The sequence below is a fragment of the Artibeus jamaicensis genome, unplaced genomic scaffold, assembly GCF_021234435.1.
Source record: "Artibeus jamaicensis isolate MK-2021 breed Jamaican fruit bat unplaced genomic scaffold, CSHL_Jam_final contig_240, whole genome shotgun sequence".
Taxonomy (NCBI): domain Eukaryota; kingdom Metazoa; phylum Chordata; class Mammalia; order Chiroptera; family Phyllostomidae; genus Artibeus; species Artibeus jamaicensis.
In genome coordinates this window covers 9,808,810-9,826,450 of record NW_026521506.1, presented here as the reverse complement: position 1 = coordinate 9,826,450, position 17,641 = coordinate 9,808,810, and the positions used below count along the sequence as shown (strand labels likewise).

The 17,641-nt window shown below is 39.8% G+C and overlaps 1 protein-coding gene across 2 annotated transcripts in view; it reads right to left on the bottom strand.

Moving 5' to 3' along the window:
• Positions 1 to 17,641, bottom strand: part of OCRL (OCRL inositol polyphosphate-5-phosphatase) — a 48,094-nt gene that overhangs the window by 20,428 nt on the left and 10,025 nt on the right. For both annotated transcript variants that reach the window (XM_037147110.2, XM_037147111.2), the window contains exons 5-15: positions 13,630 to 13,740; positions 12,927 to 13,013; positions 12,118 to 12,238; positions 11,870 to 12,031; positions 10,310 to 10,411; positions 9,673 to 9,787; positions 8,435 to 8,551; positions 8,146 to 8,333; positions 5,604 to 5,715; positions 4,166 to 4,275; positions 2,481 to 2,616 (exon numbers count right to left, since the gene is read on the bottom strand). In XM_037147110.2, coding sequence (XP_037003005.2) covers positions 2,481 to 2,616; positions 4,166 to 4,275; positions 5,604 to 5,715; positions 8,146 to 8,333; positions 8,435 to 8,551; positions 9,673 to 9,787; positions 10,310 to 10,411; positions 11,870 to 12,031; positions 12,118 to 12,238; positions 12,927 to 13,013; positions 13,630 to 13,740 — 1,361 coding nt within the window. The remainder of the gene's footprint in view (positions 1 to 2,480; positions 2,617 to 4,165; positions 4,276 to 5,603; positions 5,716 to 8,145; positions 8,334 to 8,434; positions 8,552 to 9,672; positions 9,788 to 10,309; positions 10,412 to 11,869; positions 12,032 to 12,117; positions 12,239 to 12,926; positions 13,014 to 13,629; positions 13,741 to 17,641) is intronic.

Here is a 17,641-nt window from a genome sequence, read left to right as displayed (position 1 = left end):
CAGGCCCACGCTCAATCCACCGAGCTACACCAGCCAGCCAGGGCAGAAAAGGAAATTATTCACAAAATTTGGAATTAAGAAAAAAGTACAATGAATTAGATATTTATATAATAAAGGATAGCTTGCCAAAACACACCACTGATTTTTTTTTAAGCAAGTTGCAAGGCCCTGACTGGTGTAGCTCAGTGGATTGAGCACAGGCTTGCAAACCAAAGGATTGCGGTTTGATTCCCAGTCAGGGCACATGCCTGGGTTGCAGGCCAGTTCCCAGCAGGGGACCCACAAGAGGCAACCATACATTGATATTTCTCTCCCTCTCTCCTTCCCTTCTTCTCTAAAGATAAATGAATAAAATCTTTATTAAAAAAGAACTATAATAAAAAATAAAATAAATAAAAAGCAAGTTGCAGACCAACACATAAAGTATGAGACCATTTATGACATATACACACCAATGTACCAAACAATACTATATTATCTGTGGGTAGAGAAAAATATATGCAAAGGTCTAGAACTGTGTCCAATATACTAGCCAGTAGCCACATGAGGACCTTTAAATTATTTCAAAGTAAACAGACCTGAAAATTCAGTTCTCTAAGTCATGTTGGCCACACTTCAAGTGATCAACAGCTGCCTGCAGGTAGTAGCTACTGTAGTGGACAAGAGAGATCTGCAACATTTCCACCATCATGGAAAGACCTACTAGACAGTGCTGGTCTAGTAGTTGGCCTAGCTGGGAGTTAGGGGTTTGGGCAAAGGTGAGGATGAGGTGATAGAACAGAAACTGAAAAACTTCACACTTATCTGTAAATTTTGCTTAAATATTTTTCATTTTAAAGAGAAAGTACTTTGGAATTCCTGTATAATTTAAAAAGTATTAAAAGCTAGAAAATTTGACCTTTATTAAAGATACATAAGATACACAGAAAGCATGGAAAAAAATTAAATATCCTGCTGGGAGCTCTGTATTAATATATATATGCAATATTCCAAATAGTCCAAAGTTCTGAAAAGAAATACAAACATATCTGAAGGCCTATCTAGTCAGTAAGTTCTTTGAACTATAGAAGCATTGTGGGGGTAGTAGAAAGAGCATCTATAAGGCCTGAGAGTTAAACAGACTTGAGATTTGAATCTTAGCAATTCTTCTAGCTGAATGCTCTTAAAGAAGCTATTTAAATGCATTGGTTCTCCATTTGCTCATCTGTTAAAGTGAGAAATGTTTAACTCAAAGCATTGTTGGAAGGAGTAAGTGAGATGTGTGTAAACTGCGTTGCACAGTCCCTGGCACATACTACCTATATCTGAGGAACATTCACTATTATTCATTATTATTTTAAAATTTCAAAATGCACAAAAGTCAAATCATGAGTGCTTGAATAAAATTTAGAATGTCTTAACCTCACTAATCCTCATAAATAGGTACATTTTGTCTCCATTTTGTAGAGGAGATAACTGAGGCACAGGAATGTTACATAAATTTTCCATGGTTACACAGAAAGTGGTTGAGGTGGGACATGAATCTAAGCAGTCTAATTATAAAGCCCATCCTCTCAAGCACTGCACTATACATATTCTGACAGATTACATGCCCATAGGTCTAGAAAATCTACAAGAATAATTGAAATGGACTCGCTGTAATAAATCGACATGATCGCCAGATATAACTGCATACTAATAACAATAGAATATAAATGTGAAAACAAAAACTTTCTTCACAAGAGACTCAAACAAAAAAAAATTAAATAACTGGCTATTAATCCAGCCCAGGATACAACGGAGTTAAAAAAAAATGTAAAACCTGTGTTCCTGGATGGGAAGACTTCACTGCAGGGCTGACAATATGCTTCTTAAGGTATACACAAAATTGGTTCTATTCTGACCAGTCTGTGCTTTTGCTCCTGTTGTTCCCATCCCTCCATCTGGAATCTCTCTCCTGGTGTTTTGGCTCTTTACTATTTGTCTGATGAAAAGCTACCCATCCTTTAAAACAGGGGTGTCAAACTCATTTTTACTGGGGGCCACATCAGCCTCGTGGTTGCCTTCAAAGGGCTGAATGTCATTTTAGGACTGTATAAATGTGACTATTCCTTAACTACAGTCAAGGAGCTCTGTGCTGCTGCTGAGTAGAAACAAGCTGCCAGGTCGGATAAAACAAGGTAGAGGGCTGGATTTGGCCCAGAGGCCTTGTGTTTGCCACCTGTGCAAAACCTAGCCTCTCTTTTTTATGTACAAGGACTTTAGGAGGCTAAGGTTACTACCAAGCCATTGTGTACCATGAGAAACATCTGTGTCACTTAAGAGCCACAGACACAGCATTTAGAAGGGTCAAGGGTACTGACTTCTTGATGTAGCAAATGACTGTTTGGTTACGGAAACATTTATGGCTCAGGGAATTGTTGATCTGTTCTGAGTTTAAATAATGCCCTAAGAATAGATACTTAACACACAAACAAATGAATGAAAAAACAAGTACTTACCCCAATATGGAAGAGGGCGCTAACAGGCTTGTGATCACTGGTTTTTAGCTCCATGTGACTCCGGTAATCAAGCTGATTAATATTTGTTCCTCTCCAAAGAATTCGGTCACACCAGGCTGGAACCCGACATTTACCGCTGCAAATAAAGAAAGGAATTATAATGAGAACATACCATGCAAGAATGTAATACCTACCACACTGGTTCAAACCTGGGTTAGGTCCTCCTGTTATACACCTCTCCTTCCTTAATGACCCAAGTATATTCCCTACTATACTGCAAGCTCTGTGAAGGGACTGTGTCTGCTTGTTTGCCATTGAATTCCCAGCCCACAGCACAGTATCTGTTGCAAAGTAGGTGTTCAATGAACACTTACCTAATGAAATAAACAGTTCTCTTAAAGTTAGGATTACATCTTCACCAACACTGTCCCAGGGGAAAGTATGATAGTACCTTCTTAAATATCCTCACAAGGTCAGAATTATATTCAGAACATGTCCTCTTCCATTGCTCTATAAACTGTAATGATACTTCACAACAGTTAGACAACTAATAAAATCTAAAAATCCAATCCTGGAGTAATTGGATTTCTCCTTTAAACCTGAACTTTTGTGGGCAAGTCTAAATTCTTTTAATAGAAATGAACTAACATCTAAGCAAGGAAGTATGAACATATAAGAGCCCATAGAAGAACAAGGGTCAGCAAAAAGCCCACTTTGCATTCTGTTAAAATAAGCAACACTTTGTATACCTTATCCAGAAGGTGACACAAATAAGTTATCAGCAGCTCTACAACTGACTCGCAAGTCAAGTGAGTGGAAGAAACAAGGCCAAGTGTAGAGGATCTTCTGTTAGTGTCACTTTTCACTTTCTGATGAGCTCCCGTGGACCACAGACTCCTCCCACCCCATCCTAGTGCTCGGAGTGTAAAGAAGCTAAATATGCCCAGGGATTCTATCTTGCAAGCTTCTGGGCTCAGCCAGCTGGGGAACCAGAGGAAACAAAGAAAGAGACCATAGGTAGAAGACAAATAGTTACCAGAAATGTACCAATGGCACTGTATTGGGATTAACTGGGAAATCAAAGGGCCCCCCAGACAGTGGGTCTTAGAGTTCTCTGGCAACTGCAGATGGTGGGCCCAGGCATCAGTATTTTTTAAACTTGGTTGTGGGAGGAGGCACAGTGCTTCCACCTATGCCTCCATCTTGGTGGAAGTCTGCATCAGTATTTTTTAAAGTCCCTAAAAGATTCTAGTGTGTATTTGGGATTGAGAACCACTATGCTTCAAGAACTTTCATGGCTCTTTGTTTTCATCTTCTGGTGTCTTGAGTCAGATAATTAAGAAATAGTTTTGAAAAAAAACAGTTGAAAAGGGCAACAGGTAAGGAAGTAGAAGTAAGATCAGGAAGTTCAAAGTCTAAGCAGGTCTGCTGAGGTGACAGAAATGAGGCACTGCAAACAGCCTGTAAAAATTCAACAGCCCTGATGTAGGAATTATGCTTTTTAAAGATAAGCTCACTTTCAAGTACACATGAATAAAATTTTTTCCATAAGAGCAGTGAGCTATCAGGTCTTTTATTTCTGCTTCTGGCATGATCTAAAAAGTTCCTAGCCCTTCTCCGAGATGGAGGGACAGAAAAAAGATCAGGCCTTACTCTACTCCACGAGGAAGTTCTTGCTACTTTACCTGGAATCCCATCGGTCTGTTTTAGAGTCATACTTGTAAGTAGGGATAAACTTGATTTCCCCTTCAGTGAAGTCAACAAATGCTTTTTTCTGTGTGCGTTGGATATTTAGCTAGAAGTAGAAAGAAGCATCACGTTACCAGGGTAGCACCCTTAATGAAAGCGATCAGCCATTTCTAAGTAGCTAGTTCCATAATAACCTTTGCAACTGTCAGATACACACAAAACATTTCTGTACCTTGTAAATTAAATTATGCCATTTCTGTATTACCCGAACTCACCAATAGATAGGATGCTCATTATGAGCACACTGCTAATTATTTATTGGTAATAGCAGTCAGGGAAAATGGGAAAATGAATCCTCAATTCCCTGACAGTAGACAAGAACCATCTAGTACAATTTTACTTAAAAGAAAAAAAAAAGCACACAAATGTTGAATGGATAATTCCAAAAGTCAAATTCAGTGAATAGCTACAGATTGATTTGAAAGTTTTCCTCACTCAAATATTTTACCAGAATTATATAGGACTAACACTTTATTCCAACTGTACCCCCTTTGGACTCAGAATAGAGGAAGCCATGAACAGAAGTTCACCAGCCAACCTCAGTGTGAAGGAAGACACAGGCAAGAAAGGCTCACTAAAAATCTATTCTATTGCAAAACACCTGAAATTTGACAATATGAGAAGGTCAAAAGTCTCCCATTAGGATTCAAAGACATTCAAATCAAGTTGAAACATTTTCTTCCCTTAATAAGAAGCATTCACTTTCAGCATCCTGTATCCATAAGGTGAAACAAAAATTCAAGTCACGTGCTAGGTTGAGGTAAATTTACAGAAAACTAGGTCCCTGGATATCAAGTTCAATAGAAATGTTAACTGAGTCAATGCTTTCCCCGCAGGCTTTAACATCTATAACCTAGGTTGCTCCAACTTCTTAATCAGTTCCCATTAAACCACTCTCTGTTATTTGTCCCAGACAAACTTTTTCTGTGCTTCCCAATCCCCTCACAGGGCCTCTCTTTTACCTCCAAGCTGTTGCTGAGCCTGCCAAATAATCACAGAGCAGCTCTCCCTGTTCCATCTGCCAAACCACATGAACATGGCTGAAGGCCCACTTCCTCCAGGAAGTGTTCTCCAATTCATTCCCCACATCGTTGAACTCACTGACACAAATCTCCTCTTGACAAAGACTCAATGAATAAACTTTACATTTACTTTTTATCGCTAACACTATCTCCCCTCCTGCCATCTAATACTTAATAAAAGCAGCACCAACCTTGTGTGTATTCACTGTGTCACTTAGTCACACTGTTTCCCATCACAGTGAGACCTTTCCATCTATTCCTAGAGCAGGCACACCTCCCACACATCCATGTCATAAACCTAACAATTTATCTGCTATCTAGGAAAGTACCTACAAAATGAAAATTTACTTACCTGGTCAAATTTCAGGAGTCTCTGAAGATCATTCTTGTTGATAAGACTCTTCACTTCACTGGCATCAGGCATGCAAAGTCTATAGTTCAAATCACCCAACCAGATGACAACACTGAGTATCAAGAAATATATGAAAGGAAGTAACTATAATTAGCATGAAAATCAATCACAGAATGAGAAAAGAAAAAAAAGGGCAGATTACTGATAAGGATTTATCACTCTCTGACCAGGGGTGGAACCTATAACTATCCTTTGGGAGCAAGGACTATCAACACCTGAGAGGTACTAAGCATTAAAAAATAGGTGGGAGGATAGGCATAGCAAACATCAAGAACAAACACGGGGAAATATCACAGTATACATATGGGACTCAGAAGCCAAGGAGTTAACTGCCTGAGAAAAGTATGTAGTTTATTTGCTGGACTAGCTTCAAACTTTTGCCTGGCTGCTTGCCAGGTCTCTAGGGGAAGCAAATCTGAACGTGTTCTGCCTCTATGAGCCCTGACATTCTGCAGACTCTCCACTAAGGTCTGCGTGGTCTGAACGACACCTCTCCCAGGCAGGGCTCACTAGGAAAAGTGGTCCATGGCTGTGTGCTGTGGCCAATCTTCTACCCCTGCCCCAGATCTGCACTCCAAATCCCAGGCAGGAAGGAGGCTGCAATACGCTGGGATCTACAGGCTCCCATGAGATCCTCAGGCTCCCAGTCACACCCATAGGCTCCTAGATGTAGAGAACCCTACAGAGAAGACCCTGAAATTACCACACCAAAAGAAATTCTCCTGTGAGCTATGTCAAACAATGAATGAGTCTCTTTGCCAATCTCAAGTGTAACATGAAATTTCTGGGATCCTGGGGAAATAAATTTATGGAACTTCAGGGCAACTTTATGACCATTAATGTCAAGGCCTTGACATTACCACTGTGAAGCAGAATTCCCTATGTACCTAATTGCTGACACAATATGGAAGCAGGCCAACATCACTCTCCTTCCCTATTCTTTCCTCAATTACCCTAGAAATTACCACCCTACTCTCTACTGATTCTAATACCCCAAAATTATGCTTTGATTTCCTACAATTCCCATCCCAAATCACTTATTCTAAACCACACTGCCTTCTCAGAATTTCAATTACCAGTATTAATTTCTTTACAACAAATCATTTTCTACCACCCAACCTATTCCCCTCAATTGATCTCTGCTTCTATCCTTGTTAAGTCCCATTCTTTACTAACTTTTCTCTCATATTGATCCACTGGGGTCTTTAGATCTCCACCACCCCTATTTTTTTAAAGATTTATTTATTTATTTATCTTTAGAAGGGAAGGGAAGGAGAGAGGGAGAGAAATATCAATGTATAGTTGCCTCTCGTGTGTCCCCCACTGGGAACTGGCTTGCAACCAAGGCATGTGCCCTGACTGGGAATCGAACCAAGATCCTCGATCCACTGAGGTACACCAGCCAGGGCATATTCTTAATGATTACAACTATTAAAAGAATAATGTAGATATACATATACTGACTTGAAAAGAGATCTATAATAAAAAGGATAATATAGCCCCATATAACAAGTATATGTCTATCTGTATGTATATACAGAAAAGTCTAGAATATCACTATTCAAAAGAAATAAAAAGCACATCACAAATGTAATTTTCTATTTTCTAGTAGCTGCAATTAAAAAGTAAAAGGAACAAGTGAAAGTAACTTAAACAATAAATTCCATTTAACTCAATATATCCAAGTTATTATCATCACAACATGTAATCGATACTAAAAATTTTAGATAGTTCACATGTTTTCCCAGTCTCTGAAATCCACTGTACAGTTGATGCTTATAGCACACCTCAGTTTGGCCTAGCTGCTTTTCAGTGCCCCGGCTACCCATGGCTACTGGCTGCCATGCTGGACAGCACAGACCTCGGATACACACCAAACTGTTAGCAGGGGATTCCTTTGCAGAGAGGGATTGGCTGGGAAGAGCAGAGGATAAGAAATCAGGGATTCGTACTTTTAATTTTACCTCTTATTACAATTTGTAACAAACATTTCTATTTTATACTTTAAAAAAACACTGAAAATGGACTCCAGTTGACAGACCCCTCCTGTGTTACTCTAGATGTCCTCTAGAACTAACCTTTCCTCTAATAACAAATTTAATTTCTCTGCCTCGATGAATCTGTTACTCCTCCAACCCTCTCTTCTTTGTAACCCCATCCCTAAATGGCAATCCCTTACTCTTCATGCTTCTACAACACAAGGTGGCAACACAAGGCCCGTGGGCTGAATCTGGTCTCCACATTGTTTTACCCAGCCCAGCACCTTGTTTCTACCCAGCGGCAGTGCTGAGCTCTCACTCACCTATTAAGGAGTAGTTACATGTATATAGTCCAAAATTACATTCGGCCCTTTGAAGGCAACGGCGAGGCTGGTGTGGCCCCTAGTGAAAATGACTTTGTCACTCCTGTTCTACAGTTTCTCACCCATTTATTCTATTCTCAGCCCCACTATTCAAAGGCTAGCGGAGACTTAACCACTTACTCATGTTTCATAATGTTCAGCTGCGGGAGGGTCTGATTTGGGACCACGAAACTCATTCGTGCACAAATATCCTTATAATCTTGATTCCTTCTCTCAAAGTCCTCCACATGCGCAGCCAGGTGGGAATTGACAATACAAAATGTTGTGTTGTGAAACACAAATCTCACAGCTACCCCACCTTTGTTTCCCTGTTGGCAAGAGCAATTACTCAGTTAGTACAAAGACACAGATAGGAATTGAACCTCACATGGACATAAATAATAATAAGCTCAATTCCAAAGGAACTCACCATTTTCCCCATGATTCCAGTTCCAACTGTTTCTGTAGCAACATCCTGGATATACTGCCACTGATCCTTTCTGGCAAATATCAGGAGCATCATCCCAACTAGGCGAACTAGTTGAACCTATAAGATACAGGGAGTTAGAAAATGTTCATGTTAATACCCCTCTTTTTAGATACCACATATCTAACTTCTCACAACTAGTTTTCCACCAAGAAGACATAGCAAATGCCTAAATCTAAATCTAACTCAGCTAACTTCCCAGTGAACCCCATAAAGCAGGAAATAACATTTTCTAGGGAAGCTCTAATCTGGCTCTGACCAGTAAGAGTTAAAAGTCTTCAGGGGACAGTAAGTGCACTCAGCTCTAGAGACATTATTTTAATCACTTTTTTTAGCCTATTAGGAGTAGGGAGTATTAAAAAATCAAACAGCTAAGAGAAAGCCTCTATCCCAGCTTATTCCTTTTGTCCTCCTTCCTAGTTTCTGATTTCCAATTTCCTAAGAAATGAACATTTATAAAACATCAGTCCTTTTTATTTTGACTGTTTTAAGTCTATGAACTAGAGCTAGAAATATGTCTGAAATATATATCAGCCAGAGACCTATATGAGGAATAACATCATCAGGATTTTAATTATCTACATCACCTGTTAGAAGATACAGACAAAAATTCATCAGGCAGATGACTTCTTTTAAAGGTCTCAGCGTGGTAGCCCTTCAATTAAAATGACTCTTCTGGTAGTCTCTACCTTATGCCCTCTGAAGACCAATCAACTGGCCCACCCGGCTAAAGTCAACTGTACTCTTGACTTACAACCAAGTTTGGAACTCATTTAAATTTCCTAACATTTGTATTCCTGCTGTTCCAAAACATACCCTATGCACCCATATACTTCACACTGCTTTTCTGTAAAGTCTCCATTTCTGACCACATCAGTGAATAATTTCAATCTTAACTCTTATGGCACAAATCAGTGACCTTATATGTAATTATTTTGAGTTAATCATTGTTATAAGAACAAGTTCTTTTTTTCTCCTAAAAGCTCCCTGAGCAATGAAAATATAGGATGAGAAAGCTCAGGGAATTTTTTTCTAGGAGAGAAGTATAAAAAGGAATAGGCTTCCCTATTCCAGTACTACACAAGGGGAAAAAAATTCATTTGGAACAAGTTATACATAGCAATAAATTCTATGGAGTTCTATTTAGTCACATACTAAAAAAATAATTAAATGTGACTTACTTTTTTATACTTGGCTTTGGAATGCAAAGCCCTTTCCACAGCCATGGACCACTCTTGTTCTTTCATGGAATCGAAGTAGAAAAAGGCTTCGGTGCTCAAGTCCAGCTCTTGGAATCTGAGAAACAAGAGGTGAAATCTGTCTGTAGCCCATAACTATCTCTGAGTACATCCTGCCCCATTTTGAGACATTAGGTGAAAAAAGGAATGGGAGAGAGGTTTTGTAGAACTGTTCTGTTGGGCAGGTGATCAGTAAGGACAAGCAGCTTTCTTTTCATAAGATTCCCCACAAGTGTATACACTGACTATGCAAGATGTAAACAAAAGAGCTTCTACAAGGGATAACAGTAGAGATTTGCTTATATATCCTAGGAACAGGCACTGTTAGAATTGACCCCACATCTCACTTTCTATAAAGAATATCATTTTCTATATGTTTCAAGGGGACTAGATGCTTTCTTATACCATTTTAGGTATCTATTCCTTTCTGATCTCACAAATTTGACTCACGAGTTAACTCTCACTTATAGTCTACAGTAGGTTTTTACCAGGTAGTCTTTTTTTTTTAAAGGGAGGCAAAATGTCATGTAAACTAACACCAAATATATAGCCAAAAAGAAATTCCAGACACGTTCTTTACCCAATGCAGTAGATATCAGGAGGATGTGAATCACAGGTCAGCCAAGGTTCTAACCCACTATCTGGAGACTGGCCATTCACGTTCCAAGTTCCAACAAAAAATCTAATACATAATACAAAAAAATAAGGTAAAAACAAAGGTCAAGAATGAACCACCAGACATTCTCCGATCACTCCTATACAAGGGTATATTCACAGTAAGCCAACATAATTTCTCAAATGTTTTGTCGCACACAAGAAAAACCATCTGCATGTAGAACACAAAGGCAGTGTGCTTATTCTAAGTTTTACATTAGGCGAACCTACAGAAAGGAACAAAATCTTTATTTTAAAATGCAAAGTTAATTTGCTCTACCATATTTCCTTTAAATTAATTAAACTCCATTGAAACTCATACCTGAAGGGAAAGCTTGCTGAGGGAAAGAATGTCTTCATGCTGTAAGCATGTCTAATATGGATAAATGTTCTGTAAGGAGCTATAGCTGAATCTGAAAACTTACTTTCAGGATTACAAGGACATCTGTGTAGGAAATTCTGTTGAGGCAGACACAGATTTAAGGGGGAAAGCAGAAGGAAAAACTCCTGATTGTCTTAACTGTTTACATACAATTATAAGCATCATGGGGAATATGAGGAACTGGAAATTTTAGCATAGGGATATAGTTATGATTGAATTAGAATAAATGAGGCATAATGGGATAGCAGATGGGACTGGAATCTTGGAATAGAAGAGTACATGCTGTTCACAAATCACAAAGAAGTGTTACTGTTTTGTATATTGGAATACACGCCTGGCTACACCATACCACACACACTGGGTCCAGAAAAGAAGGTATCAACAAGTAAAGGTGACATGAAAAATATAATAGAGATGCAAGAATCTAAGACAGACCTCCCCATCAAGAGAATTAGGTGACATTTCCTTTAGTTAACTCCCCAAAGTTAGGACCTAGTGGTTATGATGCACTTTAATTTTCCAATATTGGTGGGGGGAAAAATCAACAGGCCAGATAGATAAATACACTTGCTTATGGACTGTGCTAGGGCACAATTCTCTACTATAGCAATATTCAACCTTTTTCATCTCATGGCATACAAACTAATTACTAAATTCTGCTGGACACCGAAAAATTACTTTTTGCTGGTCTGACAAACAACAGGTATAATTTTGCTTCAATCACACTGGAAGGCTATTGTTGAATTGGCTGTTGTCATTTTTATTATTTGACAACCTCATGGAAATGAGGTCAGTGTCCCCTACTAAACAGTCAGGTATTCACGTTTTAAAAATTCTTGTGGCACACAGGATGAAAATCACTGCTCTAGTACATATGAGCTTGATTTGGTTCCCTAACCAAAATGTTTCTTGGTTTCCCAGAAACGTTGGCAGACATAGTATCACCAGTAGTTAGTAAATCCAAGGGAAATTGTAGCATTCTTTGGATAGAGATAGGGGCTTGAGCCAACTGACTATTCCTTTTTATTATGCTTTGATTCTCATTTAAGCTAATTATCAAAAGGCCATTTTCTGCTATACTTCAGTAGTACAAGAGAGACTAACCTGAAAGTCTGAATGTTGACATAGTCCTTCTCTCGCTTTGCCAGGAGATGCTTGATGAGACCCTCCCGTTGCCCAGACTGGGTATTCGGTACGAAGAGCTTCCGCATGGTGTTGGTCACTTTGGGCTGCTCCTTGTTAGAAGCTTCTTTGTCACGTGGAAGCCTAGCAAATAAATGACAAATTCAAGAGTGAAACTGCCTAAAATAGAAAAATCTTTTCCATGGGAAATGTTTTGACATAGGACTTACATTCTGCTCCCTGAAGGGGGTGGAGGTGGGGGTTCCCGATGAATCCCTACAGGCTGATTTTGTGAATTCGTTTTCTTGTCCAAATTCATGGATGAAAAATTATCCTCGAATCCAAGAAGCCCTGAAGGACACAGAACCCAGGGTCAAAGGGCAGGGGAAGGGGTAGCAATAACATCCAACTTACCCAGGACAAACAGGGCTTCACTTTGGACAGTGATTTTTATTTGATCGCTACTTGCTCAATGGCAAATAACAAACGAAATGGTAGTAGTAACTTACACTGGGGGAAGAAGCACATCTGTCCCTGAAGCAGTGACATATTAACTAGAAAAACAGTAACTTACATTAATTGGAACCTTAAATAATGAGCACTAACATCTATCAAAGACTTAGCACAATGCCTGGTTGACAGTAAGGGATTATATCATTATCTCACTTAATCGTCACAAAGACTCCATGAGGTCAGTGCCATTAAAAATCTTCCCATGTTACAGAAAAAGAAATGGAAGCTCAGAGTCACTGAGTAACTTGACCAAAGTCCTGTAACTAGTAAGTTGTAGACTTTGGGATTCAAACCAAGGCCCTGTGGCCTTAGAGCCTGAATTTTTTCCAACCATACTGCTAAGCTGGCTCCTGAAGAGCTAACATGCCACAGAAAGGATCAGGAGTACACAGTGGGCATGGACTCCATAAAACCACTCCATAGGAGATGCCTAACACTGACATTAATCCACATTATATTATCCGTCCAGATAAAATCTACTGACTCTGCAATAATCAGTGCAACTTGGGGGTTATCTTTTCAGTACCTGAAAAAACAGGTTTGTCCTTAGTGTCTAATTTCTGGTACCAGCTGGATGAGTCCTTTTGTTCTGAAACAAGAAGTTGTGTTTGCACTGGAGAGATAAGGGTCACAGTTAGAAACTGGGGAGCCTTTCATTGAGTGAAATTTACCATAACCAAAGCCATTCACTCAACACTGCTAAAAACGAGGGGCCAACAGCATTCTTGAATATAAAGGAAGAGACTAGGAAAATGAAGGCAGCCCTGGCCAGGTAACTGAGTTGGTTAGACTGCCATCCCAAAACACCAGGGTTGCAGTTTCAATCCCTGGGGTCAGGGCACATACAAGAAACAACCAATGAATGCATATAAATAAGCAGAATAACATACCAATGTTTCTCTCCCTCTCAAATCAATCAATAGTAAAAACATTTAAAAAAATGAAAATGGGGGCAGCTCGGGGAGCATCTGGGGCACAAGGCAGAATGTAGTCTGCAGTAAGCTGTCATGTCATGACACTGAAGATTCTGGAAACTGGCTCAGTATCCTTCAAGCTGAATAGACTTGTTCTCTAACCCATCCCTGGGTTCATTCCTGATTTTGAAAAAATCAGCTCTCAAGGTTCATAGGGTGAGGCACTTTGCTGGTGGCTGCTTGCTTCTCTGTCAGCATGTCAGAATTTCACTCCCGTTCAAATAGTAGAAAGAAAACTGCTGCGTCCTGTGTTACCTTCCTGAGCTGTATGGACCTGTGACAGGAACTTCAAACAGTGTTCCTCATCAAAGATTTCGAAGCGGCGCTCTCTAGTCCAGTCTCCCTGAACGCGAATTTTGCAGCCACCTAAAAAGAATTGAAATCCATACACATATAGATATAGAATACACTGTTTTCTTGGGATCATATTCTCAGCTTACCAGTTTAATAGGAGAATGCCCAGATCACAAATATGCCAGATCTCTAATGCAGGAAGCATGTCTATATGATCAAGGGATTCAATGTAGTGGCGGTGGAGTCATGTGGGTTTGGGGAACAAAGCAGAGAGGGAAATCTAAGGGGCTGGTGAACTGTGTCAATAAGCAGCTCAATATAGTGATATGATACACACTAAAACCACAGTTTCTATGTTCTGATATATCTCTCAGATGTTAATGCAAGGACCTCTGAATTCTAGCAAAAGATTAATTTTCCGACCACTCTCCTCTGATCTCCTAGCTGGAAATTCCTACCATTTCAAATCCAGTTCATATAGTAAGAATATCTGAAGTGTGAAGAAAATAAATGTTCATAGCAGCATTATTTACAATAGTCGAGTGATGGAAATAGCCTAATTGCCCATCAGTAAAGGGGTGGATTATAAAACTGTGGTACATGCCCTGGTTGGTGTGGCTCACTGGATTGAGCGCTGGCCTGAAAAGCAAAAGGTTGCTGGTTTGATTCCCACTCAGGGAATATGCCTGAGTTGAAGGCCATGTCCCCAGTAGGAAGTGTGTGAGAGGCAACCACACATTGACATATCTCTCCCTCTCTTTTTCCCCCTCTCTTGTCCTCTATAAATAAATAATCTAAAAGAAAACTCTGGTACATTTACACAATGGAATACTACACAGCAGAAAGAGAAGGAACTCCTACCCTTCACAACAGCATAGATGGAACTGGAGAGCATTATGCTAAGTGAAATAAGGCAGGTGGTGAAAGACAAATACCATATGATCTCACCTATAAGTGGAACCTAATCAACAAAACAAATAAGTGAGCAAAATATCACCACAGACATGGAAATTATAAACTGACAGTGACCAGAGGGGCGAGGGTAGGGGGATAATGGGGTGAAAAGAAGGAGAAGGGGCAAGTCAAGGAACATGTATAAAGGACCCATGGACAAGGACAATGTGGGGGGGGGTTGAATGTGAGAGGAGATAGGTAGGGCAGGGGGAGAGTAATAGGGGAAAATGGGGACAAAAGAAATAGCATGGTTTGTTTCTAGGTGTAGATTGTACTTAGGCAATCAAATTTACAAACTAATTAAAAAGAAAAGAATGACAGGATTAGTTTGAATTATTCTGAAAAGCATCTATGCCTCATTACTAGTGAAATATGTATGTCTTGAATAAACTTACAAAAACAATATCTAGTTCAAGCACAACCAATTGGAAAATAGTATAATTACAAGCAAAGTTATCTAGGACTTTAGTTTCTTATGTATACAACCTACTATCTCCCTTTTTGTGATGCCCTATAGTTATCGTCTATATCAATCATCTAGATATGATGATCTAGGAAATTTATGTACCTGTTTACATTTTTATTTTAACTGATTTATCACATGTATTGCTTTCTTATGCCCCTGGAATCTATAAGCTCCTTGAGAGCAAAAGGCAGTGCACACATATGGGTTATCCAGCACAACACTGTTGATGGTCTCCGGGGGTTGTCTGTGACTGAGAAAGCTAATACCAGGAAAGTCCCAGACAAACAGAGATGGTTGGTCACTTTGCTGGTGCATGGCATGATGAAAGCCTTCATTTAACTGGACTCTTTCACACTTGTAAATAACAAAGAGATGAGAAAATGAAATGAAAATCCTGTTTCTTATGGTGGAAATCCACTGCTGAACCTTTGATTCTCTTTTTTCCCTTCGCATTTCCTTAAGTTTTTATCTCCATAGATTAAGTGATCAGAAAAGAGAGAAAAATAGAGAAATAAATGGAAAAGGGGGCACCCAAATGGATCAAAAAATAAGAGAAGAAATGACAGTGACACTGTAAGAAGGAAAATAAAGAGGGCATAGCCAATTAAGAGCAGCCTTAAGATAAGGAGAAAAACTCCTTCAGGGCATGAGTAGTCCTTTCTTTCTCAGAGATAATTTATGTTAAAAGCAGTAAAAAAATTAATAAATAAAAGAAGTTTCAATCTGATAGAAACTTAGAACAAGAACACATAGTCCCTCTCCCACAATCCTTGAAAGATATATTTTAGCACAGATAAAAAATAAATTAGCCTATTTAATGGACATAAGATTCCAGAAATTGCTTACAAAATAACACTAGATGTTCTCTCACCATAAGCAAGACAAATGACCCCACCACCCTACCTTTTACCTGGCTCTCTTCCAAAACCCTCTGGATTCTTTGTGATCAGCAAACACTCCTAGAACCCCAACTTTTCTCAACATTCCCTGCAACTCTCAGTGGTCCCCAACTATGACTGCATTAGAAGTACCAGAGGCACTTTTAGAAAATACTGATGCTTGGGCCCCACCCCAGGCAAATAAAACAGAATCTGTGGGGGTGAAGCCCAAACACTGGTAGTTCTTAAATTACGCCCTGAGTGACTCTATGTGCATAGAGGTTAAAAATCAGAGTCACCTGCAAACTGGCTGGCCCCCCGAGAGCAGCACCCTGGCTGCAGCCCTCGGAAATGGAGTCTCCCACCCCCTTTGTGAATGCCATCTCTAGGCCATTCCTTCTCTTCCCTCAGAAAAAATCCTGTCCCCTTTGAGGCTTACCCACTGGGCTTTACAAGCTTCTTTCCTTCTTTATGCTATGAGATCATTTACCATCTTCCTGGAAACTTCTGAATCCAGCCTTCAATACCGGACTCATAAGACTTCCTCTCCACTCACACTCCTGCGCACTCCTGCGCAGATCTTGCGTCCCTTCAAAATTATCTCAGAACACACAGCCAATCCCTTCAACTTCCTTATCCAATGGCCTTGCCGCTCTACCTCAGCCAACCACTCCCTCAGTCCCTACTGGGACTTCCTTAGTTACAGCCTGGACCTTTTCATCCTAGAAACACCACCGCCTCATAAATCTCTAATTCAAATACGATGCTCTGACCTTTTATGCCTTCTAGCTTACTTGCTCATATAGGAATCTCTAGCCCACTGATCCCTCCACTTTCTCAGCACCCACTTATGCACTCCCTTCTGCTTTCATTTCCCTTTTTACCAAACGGATGCCATCATTATGCTGTTCCAAAAGTCCAGAACTGCCTTACCATTCTGCTCTTCCACAGCACCTACCTGGCTAACCTTTAAACCCCAGAAATCCAACTTTCTTCTTTACATATATCTGAACAACCAGAGGGAGTAACACATATATGCACACACATACCATTATAAATTGATTGCTACAACTGGGCACTCTATGAGAGGAAGCAAATCTAAGTTTCCATACTCAACCAGTGTCCTACTACTACCCAGAACAACTACTTTACAGCTGTTCATTTATTCTCAGCTTAGCATCCCCCTTTTCACAAGCCTTCTCATTCCAAGCTGCTTGGTTCACCTCCTACTTCTGAGAAAACGGAGGTGATCACATGGAAACCTACCTGGATTTGCACTCTCCTTCTTCATTCCCTTCTGATACAAGGAAGAAAAGTACTGCTAGGAGAGGCCACCTTTTCTTTTAATTACAACCCCTCTGATTCTCACAGTAATCTCATACTCACGATCATTCCTGTCCCCAATATTTTTAACCTGACCCCTTCATAGGTGACTTCACATCAGTATTAAACTAAATCATGTTTTAAATCATCCATGTTTAAAAAAAAATACTTCCCTGGGCCCCACATTTCCCTCTGACTCTAGGCTTTATCTATATTCCCCTCCATAGTCAAGCTCCTTCAACAAACCGAAGTGCCACTTCTCATCTCCCATTTCTCTCTTTAATTCACTCCAACATGACTGGCTCCCACCATTCCTCTGAAATCACTTTGTTAAGGTCACCAATAGCCTCCA